Genomic DNA, 17,724 nt, shown 5'->3' with positions numbered 1-17,724 from the left:
CGTGTTCATCAAGGGGATCGCAAAGCAAAGTTTGTAGTTACTCCTATTTCACACCAGCGGTTTGATAATTGATGATAGATCAGTTCTTTTTCTCTAGAAAGAAAAAGAAAAAACAAATTGAAGTTTATAGGCTGTTGTTAGTTGATTTATGTGAGTAATTATATACCAGTTCTTTTGCTTTATAAAGAAAATGATATATATATATATATATATATATATCATATAGACTTATAATGCAAAGACCTATTATTAGTCCTGATTGAGCCATGAATGTATATATAGTAATTAGGTAACAAATTAATTTCATAGTTTTTTCTGCCAAGTTTTTAATTTATTAATTGAAAACTATATATGTAATAAGTGAATAAACATGTATCAATATTTTAAGTGGTATTTGCATCTTATGTCACAAATTGGTAATCCAATTGCAAATAAGTCACATGCAAAAATTTTAGAAAGTTTTAGAGGAAGATGACCTGATTTTTAATGAGGTATTGTAAAAATTCAGAAGACATTGAGTAACTAATAAAAAGATTAAATGATGAGAGGGAGTAATTTGAAATTCGCACATGTGACACGAATGTAAATACGTGACACAAATGCAATTTTGACAACTTTGTAACACAAATGCAAAAACCCGACGAATTTGTGACATTGACGCAAATTTCCCATATTTTAAATAGTTGGGACTCCGGACAGCTGTAGATATGTTACTAATAGAATTAGTTTCAAAATTTTGTCAAATAATTCGCCTTAAAATCGGACCCATACGATTGAAAGAACGTTACCCTATTGTAACTTAGTAGGTCAACCAAGTTTCTTAAATTTTACACCAAAATAGACTAATAACAAGGATAGTTCAGTATTATTATAATAAAAGACATGTGAAATAGCGTGTACATATTTATAGACACTACTAAAAATATTGAATTTTACGACCATTTTCTACAATGTTTACGGCTAAGTATTGTAGAAAAATTGGTAATTCTTTAACACTTAAAATAAGTGTTGTAAAAATTGAATGTTTCTACAACGCTTAATCAAGCTTGGTGTTTCTACCACGCTTATTATAAGTGTTGTAAAATTTCACATATTTCATATTTTCCATAATGCTTAGACTATCCGTTGTAAAATCTTTGCCGTGACGGCATGTGTTTTCCGTCTCGACGAAATCTTTCTACAACGGGTAGCCTAAGCGTTGTGGAATTATGGCATTTTCGCCGCGACGACACCTACAACGATATCAAATCCGTTGTATGATCTTGCCGCGGCGAAGTTGATTTCTCGCCGCGGCAAGTTCAACCTGTCGCGGCGAGAGGTAGCTTTCGCCGCCACATATTCTAGAATTTAATGTGAGAAAATAATTATGAACTAAAAGTTCCGAAACACTTAACTATTAAAGGCTAATAATAAAATTTAAGCTGGGATAATTTTAAAACTATAATTATTTAAATTATTTTTTCGACAAAAATCTATTAATTGTTTCTAATTCTAAATCTATGATCAAATCTATCAATGATTTATTGATATATTTGTCAATAAATACAATTATTTATCGATAAATTTATCAATAGATAGTCGTAATTTTATAATTAAAAATAATTAATAAACTTTGATCAAATTCTGTTAAATAATCATAATTTGGATACTATTCCTAAACTATATGTTCTTAGTAGTTATAAAAAAAAAAAAAAAAAAAAAACTCATATGTTGTGTTTTGAATTTTTAAAATAATAATACATCACTCAACATGTTAAACATTTTTAAAGTACAACAACATAAATTTCAGGGAATTGGTTTATATCATAATTTTGTTGAAAATTAAATTAATGCATGAAGACACTGTTAAGATCATTTCCAATCTAAAACTCTAAAATATAGTTTTTTACACTCTTATCACATCAACAAGTATTTCATCTCAAACCCACTAGCCTATGTTTAACACGAAAAAACATATTTTTCATAACTCTATTATTATAATAATTTTTAAAAATTTCTATTTACTACACTACAACCTATATTTTTTTTAAAAAAAGCCACACTCATAACATATAACATGTATTTATTTGGTTCAAAATTTAAAAAGTAACATCATATAAAATAATTTTTTGTTTAAATATTTATAGGGCTCTCTCTCTCTCTCTCTCTCTCTCTCTCTCTCTCTCTATATATATATATATATATATTATATATATATATATATTATATATATATATATTCACATGGAAACTGATGTTTTGCCATATAGCCATTTTTTTTTGGTAAATTTCAAGTTAATAACCACGAGATTTTATTAACAAAGTAAAAAAGACAATGAAAATTGTAAATATTCGTTAATAATTGTAAATAATCACCAGACTCCAATGGTATAAATAGAATGCTATAAACGTTTCTGAGCAAAAAAAATAAAAAAAAGAATGCAAGAAACGTTCAAACAATGTCAAATTATCATAATGATTATTTACTTAAAATTTATAAAAGATTGACTATTTAGCAAATCTCCAAATTTTGATGGTTTAGTTAGTCAATTAATTTTTATTTATATGCGTATGTGATGTTATTTAGTTTCTTGTTTGTTTGCAATTTAAATTAATATTTTAATGGTTTTTTTGTGTAATTATTAAAGTTATCACATGTCAAGAATAATTATTTACATCAAATTAGAATAAATTAAGGTAATTTCATGTTTAATTTTGTGATAAATTAACACAATTTCACAAAAAATATATAATTATAATAAGTATTAATGTAGTTGATTTATAATTACATAAACTAGTTTAAATTAATAAAATTTCACTCCAAAATAGAGCGAAATGAATAATTAAATTTCATATTTAAAGTTTTATTATTGACTCTATAATATTATGGGTTTGAAATATTGTGGGTCGGAGATGCATAATAAAAAAAATCACCACACAACTATTGAAATAAAAAAAATATTGGTTATATTGAAATGTACATGCATTGGGATTCAGACAGCAGACAAGACTTCACTATAGAAAGAATAATAATAATAATAATTCAATGGCGTGTAGTCCTTGTAAAATATGAAGAATTTTTGAGGTTGATATGGAGAATGAGATCACCATCCAACTATTTTTTTAATCAGACCATCCAACTAGAAATGTCGTGATAGATATTAAGAGTAAGTGCATAATATATTTCGACTGGTAACGCATGCACTATAGGATTTGATATCAGACCAACGACACAGCAAACCAATTAATATATATATATATATATTGACGAGTAAATTATTCGTCGACAACCACTCAGAAAATAGAATAGTAACTGTGACGAGCACATTATTTGTCAACAGGTAAAACACATTAACTGATCAATTAAACCGACTGATGAGTTAGAAGGGAAAAAAAATTACTAGGAGAGATTTTCAAGTTCATATATCTATATATAATGTATGTATAGTTCACTTCGTTACAATTAACAACTTATGGTGACTAATGATCTCATGATACATAGAAAAAACAATATAAATACTCAATACTACAATAATAAAAATTCCAGCGAAAAAATGACATAATTTATTGTGTATAAATAATTTAAACACTAATATTTTATGAGAAAATATATTTGATCAAGAGTATGTCGCATATCAACAAATATATAGCATATCGATAAATAACTTAGTAAATTCCGGTAACCTCTCTAGTAATAAAAGAGATTTGTAAGTAATTAGGCCACTTTAAACCTGTGATTTTGGATCTAGCTTATGTTTGACAATTTTTAGTGATATAGCCAAATGACTTATGTGGCAATAATTAAGGTCTGATTTGCCCTTATTTATTAACAAATTCGTCACTTTCTCTCTCCAATTTTTTTTGCATCAAAACTTCAAAAAATCGTATCTTTCTCATACGAACTCGAAATTGAGTGATTTCAGATCCTAAAAATTCGTGGCGTCGAGATCTTCAAAAATAGACTCATTGTGTTTGATGAAAAATTATGCATCATAGTTACGTTTCCATTTATTTTTTTGATAATTTCAAAAATTTCCAGTTATTTCCATATTTAAGGTAGTAACGTGATTTTTCTACATCTATGGTATTAAACATGATTTTTCATCAAACACAATGGATCTATTTTTGAAGATCTCGGCGTCACGAATCCGTAGGATTTGGAATCACTCAATTTCGAGTTCATATGAGATAGATATGATTTTTTGAAGTTTTTATGTAAAAAAAATGTAGGAAAAAGTAAGAGAGAGAAAGTGACGAATTTGTTAATAAATAATGGTAAATCAGACCTTAATTATTGACACATAAGTCTGTTGGCTATTTCCCTAAAAGTTGTGAAACATAGGCTAAAAACAAATTTCATAGTTTCATTTTAGCTATTTCGCTACACTGCCCGTAATAAAATGATTATGAATAGTAGATTATCGTAGGCAACTCAAACCTCGTTCGGAATGATGACTGTGAGAGGGTATAATTTATAGGAATAGCGAATTTAAAAACTACTTTTTCTGTTGTTATTATGTAAAACATATGTCACATATAAAATATTATATCTATAATTTAATTAAAACGGACTAAATAATAGTGACAACGGAGATCTTTTTTTTTTAATTTTTTTTAAATAATAAATGAGAATAACCACGATTGCTACACACACGCAATTGTTATAGGCATATTTTACCTTTTGTTTTGTTTTGGTAGCATAGCTAAACTTCACAGAGTTGCATTTCAATTTCTAAATTAATTTTGTGAATAAATCTATTTCAAATCATTAACCTTGTAATTGTTTTGAATTTTTTTTAAATTTAAAATATGTTTATAAAAAAAAGTACAACGCCAACTTGATAGATATTAAAAACTTAAATATTCTATCAATATTATATATTCATATATATGTGCGTGTGTGTGTGAATATAATCTAACATTTAGTATTTTAAAAATTAATATATTGTTAATTAATAGTTTACTGATAAGTTATTAATGTTGGAATAAAAGTATTAAAGAGCATTTAATACTTTGTGATTGGCTTGTCTGATTTATGGTTAATCTTTGAGTAGGGTCCACTAAACGAAATTGAATCATTCTAGCATCTTCGTAGTGAGGGGTATAAGATCAAATATTTATTTGCCAAAATCGGAGTTAAGTTGAATGAGAAATTGATGCTCAAAATATGTTGGAAAATGTCAATTATTGTGAATGAATAATGAAAGTGTTGTGGTTGAATGTGTATATACAAGAGTCCAACATAGAAGAGATATGTGGATTTTACAGTGCTTATACATGAAATTTGTGGTCAAGAGTTTGAGTTCCCAAGAGTGACCCAGTTTTGTAGAGGGGCAAGAACTTAAGGGAGCCCAAATCCAACGCATGTCTATCCAGTCGTACGATTTTGCATGGGTTTATTGCTTATAACCGTGCATTTACTAAGACGATTTGAGCTTGTCTGAATGGTTAATTCCTCATGAGCTTGCAAAGCTGGTAACGTTCATAACCGACGTGCATTAAGTGCATACATGGGCCTTTATTCTGGAACATTTTCTTGTACAAATTCGTTTAGAATTTTGGTTATAAAAGGTCTATGCCTCTCATTCTGAACAACCGAAAACAAGTCTTTCTAAGCTTCCTCTCTCCCTTTCAGAAATTGTTTGTTTTTTTTAATAGTCCGGTGGTAGTTTTCGTGCAGTGATTCTAGTTCACCGAAGTCGAGTCTTGTGGTGCATAGCTCATCTTATTCCGACACTGTATCTTGGGAGGCTTTCGCTCAAGTAATCTGACACCTGTGAGACGATGATAAAAACTTCAAGAAAATCGTCCAACGGACCTCGACGCTTTCTTTCGATTATCTTCTTGTTCTATCAGTTCAGGTTCATCCCGTTTTAATTTTAATTTCTTTCTTCTTGTTTCCTTTATTTTATTTCATTAGTTTTTGGAATAATTTTTAAATCATTTTAATCCCACTCAATATTTTATTAATATTGCTAACAATCTTAAAGCTTTTTAACCGTTGTTTAGACATTTGCGAGTAAGGAAAAAGTGAATTGATTTTTATTATTTTTTGTTTTGATTTCTTGAAGAAAACTAATAGTTTTAATTTGTTTTTGTAGACATGACTAACGATAACGACCCGATGAACGTGACTATTGATGGGAACGTTATCGAGACTCCCAACGTGGTGAACACCCCGATTGTGACCAATGTGACAATGACCCATGTCCCATGGTGGTGGGACAAACCTCGATGACGGCTACGGCCATGAACAGACCCACGGGTCTCATTCCGAGCCATCCTGTGGCACGCGTGCCTGCCGCCTATATGCCGAACGAGAGGCTCGAGAAGTTCACGGGGCTGAACTTCAAGCATTGGCAAGAAAAGGTGTTATTCTACTTGCAACAACTGATCTTGCGTAGTTTTTGACCGAAGATCCACCAACTCTTTGCGAGGAGAAAACCGATCCACAAATGCTAATGACGTTTAGCGCGTGAAAAAATTCTGGCTACTTGTGTCGGAATTACGTGACGAATAGTCTATAACTTGTTATACAATGTCTATAACTCCAAACGCTCCTCAAAAAGCTTTAGGATTCATTGGATCGTAAGTATAAAACCGAGGACGCGTGGCTCTAAGAAATATATCGTGCGCCATTTTCTCAAGTTTCAATTAGTGGATTCAAAGACCGTGGTGAGTCAAGTATTGAGCTGCAACTTATCTTCCACTAGATTAATTTATTTTGTCTAGTTTCCTTTATTTTATTTCATTAGTTTCATGGAATAATTTTTAAATTATTTTTCTTGCAAATTATCGTTATAATCCCACTCAATATTTTATTAATATTGCTAACAATTAATTCAACTTTTTAAACACATTTCAAGTTTCTTCATTAATTGTTATGATTTCTCTAATTTGTTTAAAAAAATAAGTGTTACGCTTGACTTAGAAATTATAGCAATAAAGAAAGTACCTAGTGGAATAATGTTGAGCGTCACTGGGATTGAGAGTAGAGATTTTCGGCCATATTTATCTGATAGATTGCCCATCACGGGTGTCACAACTACCATTCCAATTCCTATGATCTGCAAATATCCATTTTCCAATTATGGAAACTTTTACCTTAATGAAATAATGTAATCGCAATCTCAACTGTCACCACACCTGTTCATAAAGTGTGTGCGACTATATATATATATATATATATATATGTATATGTATATATATATGTATATTAACAAAAAGAAGAAAAGATGTACTCAAAATTTTGAGGGCTACTGTTTTTTTGTTTTTTTTTTTGTTTTTTTTTTTTTGTTTTTTTTTTTTGTTTTTTTTTTTTTTTTTTAAGGTAGTTTTGCTGAAGTGGGGATTGAACCCACACAAAAGGTGGTGTGTAATTACTACTAGGCTATTTAAGGTATCACTGAGGGATGCTGCTTAGCAGTGATGATATTTATCTTGTATATTTTTGCAGACTAAATAAATTAATACCTTATCCATGATTTTTCCATGCTATATAAAGAAAACAAAAAGTGTTAGGCGCTGTATTCTAAGCCCATAACTTATCGATGTTTTTTTTTTTTCTATTTTTTTTTATATCTCTCTCTTTTATTTATTCTACATTTCTTCTTTTTGTTTTTTGTTTTAATTAATTATTGACTCAACTTTCATACTTTTTCTTTGAGGAGAGCTTTAAATATGCTCGATTACCGTAGTTCTGCTGTAGAGCAAGAGATAAGTAGGTAAAAGTTCACATGAAGGTCTTTCACAAAAGAAAAATAAAAACAAGCTTTAAAAAGTAAAGAGCTATCTAAATTTTTTTTCTTTTAAATTTATTTATTAACCAAAGTTATTAAAGAATCTACCACTCATGAGAAGCAGATCTTCATCAGTTTCATTAAACATATCGTCGAGGGCTTAGCGCTGGTACAAAATCTATTAAAAATGAAAGTACTATAGATAATTAATAATGCATTTTTTAAACTTAATGTGGAGAAAGAATAAGCATTTATTTAATTTATGAACACTTTCACTATTAACTTTAATAAATGTTGTAAATTGGATTCGTAACTAAATATCTTGGTAGAACAAATTTAAAAAATAAAAATAGTATAGCATAATGTATAGCGTGACAAAACTACCAATCCCAATCCGCAATAATTTCAATATTTGTTTTCTTTCCCTTTTGATCACATTGAAATTTTGTTCCTTAGCTACTACGTAAAAATCGGAGATCCTGAAATATCTATAGTGATAAATTCATATATGAACGATATTTAATTGAAAAAGGAAAAAAAAAAGAGAGAGAGAGAGAGAGAGAGAGGAGAGATTATCTAACGCGATAAAAACAAAATCAATTATTATTCATAATAGTGTCAATTTTCCTAATTTTACCCAGCGCACTAAATTGGTGAGAGGGACCACCTTGCTTTTTTTTTTTTTTTTTTTTTTTACCACTTACGTACAAGAATAAAAACATACGCTATTAATCTATCATTAATGGAAAAGGAGATCGGTGTTACGCATATTTCCATATTCTTTAATGTATAAATCATTTGATTTTTATGGCTGACTCATGAATATCTAGCCTGATATTTTTGAAAATTTGGGTGATGAGTAAGTGATATAAGTTTTAACTATAAATAGATGGCTACTTAAAGTTACAAGTTAATCACACAAAACAACAAGAACATATCTATTACGGCCAGTAGATGATATTATATATATCAAATGCAAAATAAGTAGAAACAGTAACGATACTAAAGAAAAGAGGCACAATAAAATTTACCAAAACTAATCCCATTTAATAACCGGCTTAATGTTCAAGGATGATTAATTTCCTATTAGTTATATGCAGCTCTAGATCCAGCTAAACTCTTTAGACTATTTAATTACTTTAATGACTTCCTCTAATAATTCCTGAAAAAGAGGGTTTTATGATCATCACCAGATAATTTAAACGTTCAATACCTTGAGAAAATAGAATATATATATATATATATATATATATAGAGAGAGAGAGAGAGAGAGAGAGAGAGAGAGAGAGAGAGAGCTTTTGCATTCTGATGACAATAGTAAAGTAAAGAAGAGAAGAAACACGAAGTATGTAAAAAAAATAAAATGGCAGGAATAATAACGTTTTTTTTACATACCGCTTGTTGAAATCCGGTGAGGTAAATGGCGTAGGAACACTCGTCTCTACCGGGACAAAGAGCCAACATAGTAACGTCTGTTATGCTCGGAACAACTATGGAGAACCCGAAAAAGTACAGAAACATTGTCACATACAGATGAATCAAATCCTTAATGTTCTCTTCCATTTTCCCTCTCTCTTCTTTCTCCCCCTCTATTTTTAAAACAAAATAGGAAGAGAATTAAACCTTCAAGGAATTTAAAGTATATGTTGTGCTTTTCCTTTAAATGCCACTACACCGTCCTCTTCTTATAAGAGAAGCGAGAACAGAAAACCACTTCCAAATATATGGCTTGAAAACAACATAATTTACTATGCTAGTCCCTCATTTTTAATTGGGATTTAATTGTTATTTTGGGAGAAAATGTTTACGTTAAAATTATGCGTCACGGGGGTCTTTTAGATGATAAGAAATATAAGATGGCCAGAGTATTATTTTACAACGAGATTTATTTGCATATAAAATTTGAATAAGTTATTTTTTATAGATCTATGTATCTTCCTCATGAAAATATTAATAGATTTATAAAAAGGTAAAATTTTGAAAAAGAAATGCACTGAATTAAATTTGGAAATATCTGTTTACACTAATTATAGAATATGCGATATTTTGTCCGATAATTATATTCTGGTCCCTACATATTATATACATATATATATATATATATATATATATATATATATATATATATAATTGTAATGAATGGATTTTTTTTCCCCGTGTTTCTTTTTTTCTTATGTCTTCGTTTTTATAGCGTCTGACTACATTGACCATTAGGTTGCTTCCTTTTTTCTTTTTCTCTTTTTTTTAAGGGTGAAAACATCAATTCTCATTAGGGATCCCTTCTCATTAAACCAGAACAGAAGCCTTACTATCCTCATTGATACAAGAAGAAAGCCACGCAGGGCAAGGCAACAACCAACAATCGTTCACAGACGTTTTTAAACAAATATTTTCGCAACCAAATTCGCTGCCTCATTGCATTTCCTAGGGGCCCAAGAACACCGAACAGGGATCTCGAAAGAATTCATCGCTAGGAAAATATCCGCGACGATTGCACCTTGACGCCCAAGAGATTGCCTCCCCGAGATCAGCTCTGTAGCGGTTTTTTTTAACCGCTACCCAGACCAGCGGACGATTGGGGCCACCCTCGACTTTCTCGAATGAGTCTTGAAACTCTCCATCCAACTCGCCACCTTGCTGACCCAAAGCTTCAGGGCTTTCTCGACGCGTTCGAACAACCCCAAGTTGCGATCAGACCAAGTCGCCCAAATGAGCCCACAAAACAGCTCCAAGTTCCCACTTGAGAGGTTAGAAGCAGCCCGGAAACAGATCTCCTTAAACGACATAGGACCCGATTTGTCCACCTATCGCTGAAGAAGAGAGCACCGCCAATAGCCTGCGCGCGTTCACACCCCCAGATGGCGTGCAACGAGTTTTCCGAAAGTTCATCACAAAAACCACAAAAAGGCAGCCATTTCACACCCTCTTACAAAATCATTTGACAAAAATAAGAGAAATACTTGATTCATAATTGAAAACCAAAGCAGATGGTTGAAATATACTCAATGAAAATAAAACCATGAAAATTCAATTTCAGTCTTGAGAAACTAATTGAACTTAAAAATATCTTAAGCATAAAAATCTCAAATCAAGAGTTTAGAATTTGCGTGTAGCGAAAGTCTTTTTAAAAAAAAGGAAAAATGGTATGAAGTAGCCAATTCAAACTATGACTTTTGCAAAATAGTCATAGTTTCATTAGGTATAGCAAAATAGCCAATTGAGAGTACAAATAGCATTACACCCCGTATTGTTTGGTAAATAAGGTTCAGTTTCAAATTTCCGTCCCTTTTTTTCCTTCAAATTTTCGCTCGAACTCACTCTTCTCTTCCGATTTCCTTCAAAATCTTCATTTCCCGATCGATTGTCAGTTTCCCTTTCTGCTTCGGAGAAGTTCAAAATCGCGTTCTTGCTCGTCGTTGGTGAATTGTTCGGATTTATTCTCGCGTTCCTTCAGTTTCGAATTCCTCTGTTTTTTCCTCGATCGTCAATTTCAGTTTCGGTGTTCCTTCTCGTCGTCGGCGAATTGCTCCGATTCTCGTGTTCCTTCTCCGAGTTTGCGTTGATTCTCAGTCGTCGGTGAATTCATCAACGAATTCCGACAGCGATCTTCATTAATCCAGCTGAATTCAAGGTTTGTTCTTTTTTCTCTAGTTTTTCTGATCTCCTATATTGCTGAGGATTTTTATTTTATTTTTTTGTATTGAATCTGTTATTCAGGCGATTTTCAATGGCATTGGTGCCGGTTCTATTTCTCTACTAGATTTTGCAAAAACATGTTAGTTTCGTTCTTAGATTTAATTTTTCAAAGTTGTTTTTGTTTTTGTTTTGTATTCAGCGTTTATAAATTGGATTTCCAGTTTTCATTAAATGTAATCCTTCCTCGATTAATTTTAATTAAGCCTTCATAAAGCTTACATTATGTCTTTATAGTTCATTGGGATTAAATTTAATCATGCATTCACTAATTTTAGTCATGTGTTCATAATGCTTACATTCTGACTTTGTGGTTCGTTAATTCTGTTCATTTTGTTCATGATCCCGAATTCCTGGATTTTATTAACACTAATCAAGGTTCTCTTAATGTTAATCTACATTTTCATTGTGTAGTCGATTTGTTCGAAGCTCTCGCATTTGTTGACGACGTTGGCCTTTCTGATGATGATTCGTAGCTATTTCAGATTCGGATAAGGGTGATCTTGTTGACGACCTGGAATTGAACAACATGCCGTCTAATTTTGATGTGAAGGAGGGTAGTCTTTTTCTTGAAAAGACTATATTGGTGAATGCTTTGAAGATGATATCTATCAAGAACAATTTTGAGTTCAAAGTTTCCCGGTCTAGCAAAAGCAGGTACTTCATAGTTTGCAACAAACAACCTTGCGATTGGAAGTTGAGTGCGTCCGTGTGTGGGGACTCGGGTGTATGGGTGATTAGAAAGTACCAAAAAGAACACACGTGCGTTGTCGAAGTTGTTATAGCAAAGCATCGGCAAGCTTATTAGCGAGTGTGTGAAGAGAGAGTTCTACAATGGTCGTGCATACCATACGGTTCCTAACGATGTCGTGGATCATATGCGGACGCATTACAAAGTCAACATATCTTATTTTACTGCGTGGAAAGGTCGGGATCTCGTGTTGAAAGAAGTTTTAGGTTCGCATGCAACCTCGTACTAACTTTTTCCGGTTGTTGCTGGGATGATAGCGGAAAAGAATCAAGGTAGTGTTCTTTTCCTCTTTTTTTTCTGTCATTAATTATAATCCAGGCTAGATTAAAGTTAATCTCTACAACATACCAACAGACTAATCCAATGAGAGTTAAAGCTATTCAATTGTTTGACATTGTAGTTTAATTCAGAATATTTGGAATAGATTAGCAGGATTCATTTTGTTCATATTTTCATGAGTTTAAGGTAGGATTAATTTTAATCCAGCCTAGATTAATCTTACTGACAATGTCATATTTTTCTTGAATTAGGAACTTATTATACTTTTGAGATCGAACCTTCCGAAGAATTTAGGAACTTCTTTATTGCGATCGGGGCTTTAATTGAAGCTAGGAAGCATACTCGCCCCGTGATCTCCGTCGATGGAACATTTTTGAAAGGGAAATTTGCGGGGACGTTATTGGAAGCGGCTGCGATGGACGGTGATAACCATATCCTTCCATTAGCGTTTGGACTTGTTGATACGGAGAGCAATGCTACATGGCGTTGGTTCTTTGAAAATATCAAGAACGCATTCGGCGATCGCGAGAACTTGGTTGTTATATCGGATCGGAAGACGTCGATCCCCAAGGGAGCATTGGAAGTCTTCCCGTCTGCGAATTACGGCGTTTGCATTCAGCATTTATGGGGTAACTTGCTGACGAAGTTTCACCGTCATAAGCTTCGGCCACTTTTTTTCAAGGCTGCCAAGGCATACACGCACGACGAGTACGAGTATTTTTTCGACAAAATTAGGGGCAAGCAGTCGGGAATCAAGGATTATTTGATTGAAGATAATCCGGAAATTTGAGCTCGTTCCAAATTCCCGGGGAAAAGATATCAAGTCATGACACCTAACATCTCAGAGTGCATGAACGCTGTTCTACGAGAAAATCGGAGCTGGCCGGTAGCTTTCCTAGTCTTGGCTTTTAGGAAAAAACTACAGCAATGGTTTTATAGACATATGTCATCTTTTGAATCGATGAAGTCTCGGTTGACTTCTTGGGCGTATAAGCTCATATTGGAGAAGGAAGATGAAGCTCGGTCTATGAAGGTACATGTTTCTTTATGTATGTTTATTTTAGTGCTTATGAATGTTTAGGCTGTTAAAACTGTTTGACATTGTAGTTTAATTTATATTTTCATGAGTTTGAGGTATGATTAATTTTAATCCATCCTGGATTAATCTTACTAACAATGCCATCTTCTTTATTTTAGTGTTTATGAATGTTTAGGCTTTGAAAACTATTTGACATTGTAGTTTAATTCATAATATTGAGAATAGATTGGTAGGATTATTTTTGTTCATATTTTCATGAGTTTAAGGTAGGATTAATTTTAATCCAACCTGGATTAATCTTACTGACAGTGCCATATTTATCTTGAATTAGGTCAATGAAGTTCATTTGATGCTATTCGAGGCGGTCGATGGGCAACGATCTGTTATTATAGATATCCTGAACATAAGTTGTTCGTGCTTGTTTTGGCAATCGGAAGAGATTCCTTGCGGACATGCCGTGGCCGCTCTTTGGATGAGAAAGCTCGATCCGATGAACTATGTGTCTTCATATTACACCAAGGAGACGTTGATGGTGACTTATTCCAGATGCGTCTATCCTGTAAACGAGAATCAGGCCTCATTGGTTCGTGCGGGTGATACAAGCTTTATCAAACCGTCCAAGCTCAAGACTCTTCCCGGAAGGCCTCGGAAGAAGAGGATGCGTTCTTCAAATGAATTCAAACATGTGCATTGTGGGTCATGCGGTGAAGCCGGACACAATACTAGAACGTGTGCGAAGATCTAGGGTTCATTTCATTTCATTTATGTATTCTTTTGGTTTTTGTTGTTTTGAATTTTTTTGCAATTATGTTGACTTTGGTATTGTTCATTTTTAAATTTGTTTGTATTCAGATTCTCATTGAATTTTGCATCCTTGATTTTTATTTTGATTCTAATTTTGTTGAAAAACCTTTATAAACATGCTATCAATGAAGTGTCATCTTGTTTATTTTAGTGTTTATGAATGTTTAGGCTGTGAAACTGTTTGACATTGTAGTTTAAGATAAGTAGAGATATAACATCATGAATTTGCGTTTCATGCAAAACCAAGGTGGGAGATTATACGTCACAAGAACCACGGGCCAATAATTGTATTTGCTGCTTTGTAGGCTATATGGATTACTACCATCGGATGAAAGAGCAAGACGGAGATTTCTAGACTCTTTGCCGAACGCCATCCACTTTGAGTCAACATGTTTCCAGGCAGGCGAATCTGCGGGATGTCGAAGGCTTTCCATCATCGATCCTTTGGTTAGCATGCCAAGTCAAACTTTGAGTGCACTTAGGATTTCGTAATAATCGACAAAAACTCGGAATGATTGGTACGTGCCACAATAGTTTTACATGGATATTAGATTGCTTTTCTGTATCTTTTTTCTGCTTCCACCTAGAAGCTTCACACATGGGACACTAAAAAGTTTCATACTCGTTACCGTAAAGGATGCAATCATTTGGACATGTATGAATTTTCTATCCCAAACCAATAGCCGCTAGAATTTTTTTGCCACATATACAGACGAGGATATCTGATTATTTTCTGGCAACATATCTCTTAGCAAGCCAAGAAGTTCTGAGAACATAACATCGCTCGATCCGTATTTAGCTTTTAAGTTGAATAACCTTATTAAGGTTGAAAGTTTGGTGAACTTGACACAACCAGAATATATAGGAGTTTCGGCGTCACTTAAAAGAGAATCAAGCTCGTCGGGATTGTCTTGAAGCTCACCTTGCAAATCACTAACCATCTCAGCGATGAAGGGGCATCAACAACTTCTTCATCAGAATTATCTTGAATGAAAACATTATGTTCTCCCAGATGATTTTCCCCGTGATGTATCCATATCTTATAGCTTTGATCGATACCCTTACATATCAAATGTTCTTTTAGGGTAGTAATGTTACCAAACCTTAAATTCCCACATTTGACACACAGACATGGAATTCGCTCTATGTTTTAGCATACACTAAGACAATGATCCAAGAACTTTCTCACACCATCCACATATTGTTTTGAATCTCTACGAGCCGACATCCATAACTTATCCATAATAAAGCTATAAAAAAATAAATTACTACATAAAAAATTAACTCATCCTACAAAGAAAAAGCGACATCTAGCATATTGATACCTATATCAAAAAGACAAAAGATAATCACTTTATATTCTCTAGTGACACACCCAATTCACAAAACAAAGAAAAAACGACATCTAAACTACTAGTAAACATAACATATTTAATCATCACAAAACAACAAAATTCACACCCAATTCACGTACAACAAAGAAAAAGCGACATCTAAACTACTGGTAAACATAACATATTAGTACCTATATCAAAAACACATAAAATAATCATTCTATATTCTCTAGTGACACAATTTTCAAGCGATGCTCAATATAATGTGTATAAAAAAAATATGAAATATTATTAAAAAAAAAACGTACGTGGAAGAAAGGGCAGCGGTGATGAGTGACAACCAGAGAAAGGCAACCACAAGCTGAGGAGGGGCTAAAGTTCAACAACAAATTTAAAAATTGTTAAAAAAACATATAAGAGAAAAAAACTTCACCTTAAACTGACGGCGACCGGACGGAGAAGGGGCGGCGGCAACGAGTGACAACTGGAGCAAATAACAACAAATCTACGTCGTCCCCACCGGCTACAAACAAAACCATTTCAAAAAGCTAAGATTTCATAACATAAAATTTTGAAATTAAAAATCCACAAATAAAAACCCTAGAAATAACCTCTTATCCGTGAGCCACGAATGAAAATGTTCACCGTGGAGGAACATGATGCCGGCGGGAGTAATCTCGGTGGAGATGTGTGGCGGTGGATTTTGGGAAGAAGTGGTCGAGTTGGGTGTCAATGGAGATTTTGCGATTTTGCAGAGAATGAGCGAAGAAGAAGAAGAATAGTGGGTCGCGAGCACTAGGACAAAATATGTCATCGGGTGCGACAAAGTCGCACCGGATAACCCGTCGCAAAAGGCATTAGGTGCGACATGTCGCACCTAATAAGTACACATTTAGGTGCGACATGTCGCACCAAATACACAAGCCGTTTTCCTGCCAAATTTAATAAAATTGGTGGGTGAATTCATATCGGGTACGACATTGTCGCACCCAATGCCGTTCCCGCCACTATATTCGGTGCGACAATGTCGCACCGAATATGTTTTTTAATTAAAAAAATTACAGAATTAAATAAAAATTAATTGACAAAATTCATTTAGAATTAAATAAAAATTAATTTAGAATTAAATAAAAATTAATTAACAAAATTCTAAATTAATTAGAAATAATATTCTTAAAATAGAATTCTGAATTAAAAATACAAATTCATTCTAAAAAAGCGAAAAAATAAATTCCTAATTTTTTTCCTATAAAACTTATCGATAGTAGAATTCCCTCTACCGAATAAGTTGGCAGAACTTCGGGAACCGCTTCCGCGTCCTCGTCCACCGCTGCCTGACACGCTTCCGCTCGCTCCACCGCTTCCATAAGGACGGTCTCGCAAGAAATCCATAGAACCAGGCGTAGAACCCGGCGTGGAACCTGGCGTCTGCTGATCAGTCTCACCTGGTTGCGATGCAGGCGGAGGTTGGGGAGTCGTGGGAGGCAGGTTGTGCAGCTGGCTGAGGAAGGCGATCTGTTGCTGCATCTCTTGCAGCTCGGCTTGTTGGGCATCCATCTGAGCTCGCATCTCGGCAACCAGTGGATCGGTCTGAGATGACGAACTTGACGAGCCTCTATCTAACGTTTGGGCAACACCCAGCGATGACCTTGGGATCGAAGGCCCTAAACCGACTTCTCAGTCTCTGGGTACTCCCAAAACATCGCGCATCGCGTACATCTCCGCATCTTCTTGGGAGATCACGGCGTTTTGCTCTGCCGCTTGCCGCAAAATATCTATCGTTTGGGCGGTGATTTGATCCTTAAAAAAAACCACAAAAACTTATCAGATAAGAAGATATAAAGTAATTAAATATAGTAAATAAAAAAATTAACTTACGTATTGCGACTTCGAAGTCCGTCGTCCACGATCCCTTAGCGTCATGGTGTTTTTCTGACCATATCGCTAAAGCCGATCCTATACTCCCATCTTCCCTTCACTGTAATTTTTCAACATTAAAATATGAATCACATATATATTGCATATTAATTTTAAGAGACTTACGTTCCTCGAGCGATGACCAAAAAAGCTAAGCGAGCCTTGTCTCGCCTTCGTCTTCTTCATCTTC

At 33.5% G+C, this 17,724-nt stretch overlaps 2 protein-coding genes across 2 annotated transcripts; one reads left to right on the top strand and one right to left on the bottom strand.

Moving 5' to 3' along the window:
• Nucleotides 1-5,203: 5,203 nt before the first annotated feature.
• On the bottom strand, nucleotides 5,204-9,400 carry LOC149389580 (uncharacterized). The gene is made up of 3 exons (XM_089624481.1): nucleotides 9,113-9,400; nucleotides 6,934-7,045; nucleotides 5,204-5,752 (listed from the first exon to the last, which is right to left on the bottom strand). Exons 1-3 carry the CDS (start codon nucleotides 9,278-9,280, stop codon nucleotides 5,664-5,666), a joined length of 369 nt encoding a protein of 122 aa, XP_089480607.1. The 5' UTR covers nucleotides 9,281-9,400; the 3' UTR covers nucleotides 5,204-5,663.
• A 4,001-nt stretch (nucleotides 9,401-13,401) lies between these two features.
• Nucleotides 13,402-14,224, top strand: LOC149389579 (uncharacterized). The gene is made up of 2 exons (XM_089622670.1): nucleotides 13,402-13,473; nucleotides 13,811-14,224. Exons 1-2 carry the CDS (start codon nucleotides 13,402-13,404, stop codon nucleotides 14,222-14,224), a joined length of 486 nt encoding a protein of 161 aa, XP_089478796.1.
• The last annotated feature ends 3,500 nt before the right edge of the window (nucleotides 14,225-17,724 follow it).

Source organism: Urtica dioica, chromosome 8, assembly GCF_054948205.1.
Source record: "Urtica dioica subsp. dioica isolate 48M chromosome 8, U.dioica_male_clone48M_v1_H2, whole genome shotgun sequence".
NCBI lineage: Eukaryota > Viridiplantae > Streptophyta > Magnoliopsida > Rosales > Urticaceae > Urtica > Urtica dioica.
Note: the sequence above shows the minus strand (reverse complement) of the source record. Positions and strands in the feature narration are given on the sequence as shown.

Bases quoted from the DNA above. Each gene is read 5' to 3' on its own strand.
- LOC149389580 (XM_089624481.1), bottom strand. From the start codon at position 9,280: ATGGAAGAGAACATTAAGGATTTGATTCATCTGTATGTGACAATGTTT. The intron at 7,046-9,112 runs GTATGTAAAAAA...GGATATTTGCAG, and splicing joins TCACCGGATTTCAACAAGCG to ATCATAGGAATTGGAATGGT. The intron at 5,753-6,933 runs GTACTTTCTTTA...ATCGTCTCACAG, and splicing joins GCTCAACATTATTCCACTAG to GTGTCAGATTACTTGAGCGA.
- LOC149389579 (XM_089622670.1), top strand. From the start codon at position 13,402: ATGAAGTCTCGGTTGACTTCTTGGGCGTATAAGCTCATATTGGAGAAG. The intron at 13,474-13,810 runs GTACATGTTTCT...ATCTTGAATTAG, and splicing joins ATGAAGCTCGGTCTATGAAG to GTCAATGAAGTTCATTTGAT.